Below are 7,610 nucleotides of genomic sequence, written 5' to 3'. Positions count from 1 at the left end.
TTATTTTCCTTCATTTTATCAGACTATTTTGTTGCTATGGTGATTTCTTTTAACCCTATGAAACAGAAGAGTTGAGTAACAGAGATGTTTTCCCATAAAATAGACACCAAAGACATCCCTCTCATCTGGAATTATTAATTGGAACATAGCCCTTGAGGAGGCCTGTAATAGTTGTCTTTGGTGTCTTATTACCGAAGACTTACAAAAGACAACTATTTCAGGCTTCCTAAAGGGCTATGTTCCAACTAATAATTCCAGAGAGGGTATTGTTATTTAACTTGGTCTCTGATTGGGTATTGTCGCAAACGCATTTTATTCTAGAAGTAGGTGGGATATTTAAATTTATCTAGGGAATGTCCTAACCCCTCAACCTTAGGGTGAGAGACAATTGTTTTGAATGGAAACTTTGCTCACAAAGCTAATGTTTTATTGTACAATCTATGCCTGTCATAATTATTTATCTTATTGTTTGCAGACTATGTAGATGATATCAGCAAGGTACTCTTCACTGTACCACTGGAGGAGTTGACAGCTATTCGTGAGAGATACCAAAAAAAGGTGCCAGAGCCCCTTAGCCAACAATTTCCAAATAGAGTGTCCAGAAGTGAAGCCATCCAGGTTTATGAGAAGATGAAAAGGCATAGCACCACCCCCCTTTATCCATCAGGTATGTGTGGCAATGGCTTAAGGCCTGGCTAAACATTTAAACATGTTTGTCAAACATTGCATTTGGTGGATATCCACACCTTCAACAGCAGTGAAAAAATAACTAAAAAAGAACCACAAACAAAATGCACTGTGAAAGCATTTGCAAAGACTTACTACTCAGATTGATGCCTATAGTACAACATACTTGTCTGGACTGTTCAATTTAGATCCTTTTTTTCTCTTGCAGCTATTTCTATTGTTGTTGTTGTTTTTTAAATAAATATTACAGGTTGATTTTGTTGAAAATTGTCTATTTGTTTTATAGCCAGCCAGATAAAAAAAATAATCCACCCTTTCTATGTAGCACAGAACTAGACTTAATAGTTCTCTTTTTATACATGATTTTGTAGTTGATGTCCAAGAGGACATGAGAGCTGCTGCACAGGAACAAGCCACAGCTGCCCCAAAAGCAAGAAAGAGAGAACCTTGTTGTAAAAAATGCAATGCACCAATGTAAGGCCACAGTAAGAAAACATGTCCTGATAGAGCCACCAGTTAGATTAAGTTAGTGGGAGTTGGATTAAATTAGAGTGATTTCAATTTGTGAAACAGTTAGTGTTAATTGATACCACTCTCTATTTTACATTTGTAGATGGAATTCACAGATATTGTTTTGCTGATTATTTTTATTAAACATCAATGTAGATTTTTTTCCATTGACTGAGTTGACTGCAAAATTGGATCAATATTACTCACTTTCAATAAATAGTAACAAGAAAACATCTATAAATACGTTATTTAATATTTTGCCCATTTGATAAAATAAATACAAAATATAATTTATTTAAAAATAAATTCATCAGGGTTCTTTTTCAGGGTGTTTTTTGCTATTTTTATCTATCAAATATGTACATATATTTGAAGAACTATACAAATCAAACTATACAAAATAAAATTATGAAAAGATATATATATCCAGTACTCATTGGTTGAGCCATACTCGGAATGTAGCCATACATCAATGCCTCATTAGCTCCTGGCCTCCTGATATCCCCTTGGCCGTAGGTGCCGTGTCTGATATCTTGTCCGTATGTCATTATAAATGCACGCAGACAATGGGCGAGTGTTTTCCCATCCCATATAGCCACATATCCACCGAATTATCCAGCGATAGGCAACTAACCTCAAAAATCTGTAAAATAGCACAAAGAATTACGTTGTCATAGGCAACAGCAATAACTGATTAGTTATGTGTAAGGATAAAAAAGACATTTCTTCAGGGTCAAAGGCTGCTCCTATCTTCCACAAAGTATGAACTCGCTAAGAAATAAATTATACCCCATAATAAAAATCACAGTTAACGATGTCTTTATTAATAAACCTGTAATCGCATGGATTAGAACTTCGTATGTGGCATTTTATATTTATATGATTCTCAACTACGTATAACAAAAAGTTCCTTACTCGTTCTCCGATACTCCTGTACGCCGCCTGTATGCTTGCCCTGTCCTTGCCTTCAGCAATGGCGCCACGTTTTGAAGGACGGCCTTGTTAGTCATTGCTCTGTAGTCCTCGTGCAGTGTGATGCATGATAAGTTCTCAATCGAACCGTCGAATGTTAGTTTGCCTTGAACATTCTCAATTTCTCTACAACATCGATGCTCAAGAGCGCCGTTTAGCTCATTCTTTGCACAATGTTGACACTGGCACCTATAATTAACAACAAACGTGAGATGCCGCGACTCGATCGTTTCTCAGACAAAACATAGGGTAAACAATTTACCATTCCTGGACAGGTATTATCTCATCCTCTCTGTCGGCCAGGATCTGGGGCCTCAGGCCATCGGGGTCGTTCGATTCCTCATCAATTTCTTCCCTGTAGCCCGGAGGTGCGAGAGGTTCATCCGTGTAGGGCTCAAACTGGGTCTCTACCTCAGCAAACTCCTCACTTTCGTAGCCTTCGTTTTCGTCTGATGATCTCGACGAACTCTCAGTCATACTGCGTGATACTTGCAATCCGGTAAAATAATTTGAATGTATGATGAATCGTGTCTTGTATGTATTGTTTTGACCTTGACCATATATATTTCAAGAGACTTAGTGAACGCGGGAAAGATAAGCCAACATTATGACGCAAAACGACGCGTTATCACACGAAAGCGAGGCCATTCATGAGAGCGAGGTCGATAATCAAAGCGAGTTTTTTAGAACCTAGTCCTCCAAAAGGGGGACAAAAATTGATACCGAATTGCCGTCAATCGTCTCGGAAGAAAATACCATAACTTTGCGGATTTTAAACAAATTTACATCAGATTTTGGCAAAGTACCCAAGGAATGTTGATCTTAATATAGGCTAATATTATTTTTCGTGACTCAGGCTCTTTAAACAAGGTCAACAGCTAAAGAAATCAGACTGTATCATTGGTGATGAGCATAGCACAATAAAACTCACACTCTGGGAAGACCTCATTGACAGAGTAGAATGTGGAAAAACGTACACATTTAAGAATGTTAGAATCAGAGTATTTGATGACGTTAAATATCTATCTACAAATACTTCAACATCAATTGAACCAGCTGATCGACAAATCCATGACATAAACTTAACATCTGAGCAAGTTGCTGAAAATATTATCGAGGGACGGTTTATCGGTGCCAATGTGAAAGCAGCAAACTCTTGTGTTGTATGCAACACCACGCTAAATCAAGATGATAGTGAAGATGACATGATAACATGTCCCCTGCCATCTTGCCAAACAACTATGCTCTTTTCAGAATGCCAAACAAAACTGGTTTGCAACTTAACTGTCAAGAAAACTGATGGCAAAATGCAGATGTACACATGCTTTAATGATGGCCTGCAAAGTTTTCTCATCTCCATCAACAAAGGCGACACTAGAATAGATGACTTATCACCTAAAGAACTGAACAAGCTTTTCTTAACTGCTGGAACTAAGCAACTTATTGTGGATAATTCAACCTCTGTCATTCATCAGGTTCTCTTTTAGACCTCAAAACACGTCGAAGGTATAAACACTACAGAAAAACATTTATTTGCATATTTTGAGTTTTTGTTGAACTACAGGCATAATGTCTGATATTCTATGCTTTTCTTGTATAATACAGAGAAATTCATTCAAAAAAGTTAAATTTAGAGTTCGTTTAGTTGTAAAACTGGAACCAGCATTATTGTTCTTGTTCATATTGTATCTAGATGACTGTGTACAATGGTCTTGCTGATATTCAACTCATATTGATCATGTTGTATAAGCCAAAATCTAGTTATTGGTCAACCAAGACCATCCATGATATATTGTTTCTAATCAACAAACATTTCACAATTATATTACAAAATAGAGTGAAAGTACAGACAAATATTATTTTAAAGGGATTTTATTGAATATATTTTTATATAAGATGTTACTGTTCATATTATAACTATATCAATATTTTTGAAAAGCCACAAAAATTGTATTCATGTTATATATTTATATTGAAGTGGAAATAAAATGTTTATATTTTGCAAAATTGAACATTTTTATGGTGTTTAGCCACACAACCTAATTTTTCACATCTTTCTGTTTCTTATGCTTACACTGTAAATTCTAACTTCTTCAGAAACATTTCACTATGCTAAGACCTACACTAAAGTCTCTACTCTTTACGTTTCTTATGCATTATACCTTGAGTCACATGCAGTCTTTGACTGCCTATTTTTTAGAGTAATCACTTCACCTTCAATCGCTTGCCAAAATTTATGATCAACTGTTTTTGGAATTAGAAAACAATTTTCTTTGAAAATAAAATGCTAGATAATTATAACAAACACTGATCACAACAGATAGTTGCATTTAGCTATTGGGTGGGCTGTAAAGCAAAGAGAGTTTTAAAGATTAATCCATAAATCTATGGCAATTACGGTCAATTTTTCCCCTTCACAGAAGAGAGATTTGTGACATTTGTACTTTGAATAGGTGTCCATCATCAAGTCCTAGACTTTCTATTTTTATAAAAACTTTTTTAGAAGAACGTCCAGCCTGAGATTTCACCAAATTTTTTGAACTTGCTAAGAACATGCCAAGGCTCAGATAGCAGAAAAAAAAATCTTTTTGAGTCATGGTGTGTTCTAAAATTCAGAATCAAATTGTGCTCATAATAACAACCCTTATTATTGCTATTGATCATTAGTGTACTTCGCTTCCTAATAATTTATTGGGTATTATATTCTTATATACATTTAAATTTAAAACATTGTCCCCAAAATAAGAAAGGCCCAGCCTCAATTGAAAATTAGACGTTCTTATAAAAAATCAGTGTAAACTATTTTTTTAGCTGTTGTTGTTTAATTCCTCACTGTTTAGTGATTTTGCTTGCATCAAATAAGCACCTAGGTTGCTAAAACAAGCATTTATGGAAGGTATGGTTTACATTCACAGTACTCTTTACTGCATGAATGCGAATCTTTTCTAAGCAGTTAACAATAAAATTCAAATAGTCACTGATAGATATTCTTTTGTGTGATTCGAATGATTTATCACAGATTTTTATTTCTAACAGGTTCTCCATTTTAGCGCTATTGAATTCTATTCAAACTTCCCTCAGTCACTACGGAGCTACAAAAGCAGTCAACTCTTCAGTTACCCAATAATCATGGCGAGCCTATGTTTGTACCTTAATGCTTGGGTTATCATCTGAATCATATGGGGGCAACCAAGGGTAAGAAATGAATGGAATGTTTGACAAGTTATGGCTCAAACATTGAATAAATTAGTTTTAAAACTGCACTTATAAAAAAACTTGTAAAATGTTTGTAGTATTGGTAAAAAATTGTAAAAAATATGTGGGCTTCCTGTGTTGCAGTGATTTGGAACTTATATACTCCGTATACTGTATACTTGGGATTTTATATACTCCGGAATATAGATTACTCTAATAGCGGGAGGGATACATTATAGATCCCGCGGGTCTTGTGTTTTTGTCAGTTTATTGCTTTGGATCTATCTGTTTGTAATGACCAGATAAACAACTCATCTTGGGCCATAAGTACATTTGGTTATGTGGATTACATACTGCCTAAAAGATTCATGTTAAGTGAAGATCTCTGTTGAAACTAGATGTACCAATCTTTGATGCACAACTTTGTAACAAGAACAACGGGTGAGATAACACATAATAAATCAAATAAAGATTGCCAATTGCCAAAACAAGGTTTGTAAAAAGGTAGATTAAACATGAAATTTACAGTGTTTAAGACGCGACGTTTGGAATTTATCGGATGTTTAGTTGAATCGAATCGAAAGCGGAAGTGAAACTCATTTCATGTCACCTCCACAGCTTTATTACGTCGAAGACAAATGAATAGATCCAATTTTAGACGCCTTACAAATAAAGGAAATACGCGAAATAAATACCTGTTTCTTGTCGAAATCTCCTCAGAAGAATCTCAACTTAAAATGGAAGCGTCTGATCAACCCTTCGGAAGAGACGCAAAGAATCTAGACCCTAGTCCCCCTCGCGGTCACTCAGACCGCCCCCTGTCACGCAAGGCGAGCTGAGCAGTCACATACGGAACCAAACGGTGACTACTTCATGTAACCATATCATAATTGTATATTATATTGTATTATAATTAATTTTCATATCTTCTCCTTTATTTTCCTGTATTTCCCTATATTTATAATAATAATAATAATAATACTCGTTTATTAGTCCTCTCGTAGCCTTAAAAGCTAAATTACAGGATTCCAATATCAAATACAATAAATAATGATTAATTGATACAATATAATAAATATAAAGGTAGTATGGACAGTCAGATAGCCAAGGCCAGCGCGTGTTTGTTTGTGACAAAGTTGCCAAATCTATTGGTCGCAAAAGGTTTGATGTGATTGCCAGTGCGCGTTCTTAACTGGTAGCTATGGGTAGTAGCCTCAATACGGTCTTGCACAAGCCGGTACACTGGTTTTGTGGCGTCAAACAAGAGATAAACCTGCAGCGGGCATCAGTCTTCAAGGGTGGCTAGGTTTGCCCTAGTTAGAGCTTCCTTGTAATCCAAGCCCGGATAGATAATGGCGAGGGCGCGTTTCTGGACTCTCTCCAATGAATCAGAAAGGTAGCGTGGCAGGTCTGCGAAAACGACGCTTGCGTACTCGAGCGTGGATCGCACAAGGGAGCGATAAACCACTATAATGTTATCAGTAGACACGCCACAGCGCTTTAGCTGCCTTATAGCATACAGGCGCCGGTTTGCTTTTTTCACTGGTTTACACTGTATTTTCCTTATCTATCAACATTTTCATTGCGACAATCATTTAGGTCTTAATAATGTTATGGTACAACTTATAGATAAGTGTAACTCTGAGGCTCAGCTTAGGGAAAGGGAAGGCCAGTCGGCTTAAGTCTATCTACCCGCGGGGTCTTAATAGTGATGACTTTTTTTGTAGTAGGAACCCACGTAGAGATGTGTAAATTCTTTTGATCCATAGCGCGCGCTATTCTAGAAAATGCGCGTTTTTGTCAGTTGTAATGTTTTTGCGTCTCGCGCCACTATTCTGATGTAAATAAGCTTGTAACCATTCACCTTCTTCAGTCTGCCCTGAAGAAGTCTTATTAAAGACGAAAATTTGGCAGAGTCGATTTCCAGTTTTTGGTGTATTGTATTTATTGTTCTGGTACGAGATCGCGACAGTTTGGGCTTTTTGATCCCCTGTATTCCCCTGTATTCTCTTGTATTTCCCTGTATTCCCCTGTATTTTTCTGTATTTCCCTGTATTCTTCTGTATTTCCCTGTATTCTCCTGTATTTCCCTGTGTTCTCCTGTATTTTCTTGTATTCTCTTGTATTTCCCTGTATTCTCTTGTATTTTCCTGTATTCTCCTGTATTTGCCTGTATTTCCTTGTATTTTCCTGTATTCCCCTGTATTTCCCTAGCGTGTTCTCCTGTATTTTCCTGTATTCTCTTG

General features: G+C 36.4%; 1 protein-coding gene across 1 annotated transcript; it reads right to left on the bottom strand.

The window, feature by feature from the left end:
- Positions 1-13: 13 nt before the first annotated feature.
- Positions 14-6,131, bottom strand: LOC116615463. The gene is made up of 4 exons (XM_032377090.2): positions 6,060-6,131; positions 2,432-2,657; positions 2,113-2,358; positions 14-1,840 (listed from the first exon to the last, which is right to left on the bottom strand). The coding sequence occupies exons 2-4, from the start codon at positions 2,644-2,646 to the stop codon at positions 1,678-1,680; spliced, it is 624 nt and encodes a 207-aa protein (XP_032232981.1). The 5' UTR covers positions 2,647-2,657; positions 6,060-6,131; the 3' UTR covers positions 14-1,677.
- Between the last annotated feature and the right edge of the window lie 1,479 nt (positions 6,132-7,610).

This window comes from Nematostella vectensis, chromosome 14, assembly GCF_932526225.1.
Source record: "Nematostella vectensis chromosome 14, jaNemVect1.1, whole genome shotgun sequence".
NCBI lineage: Eukaryota > Metazoa > Cnidaria > Anthozoa > Actiniaria > Edwardsiidae > Nematostella > Nematostella vectensis.
This window is presented reverse-complemented; position numbering and strand designations above follow the sequence as displayed.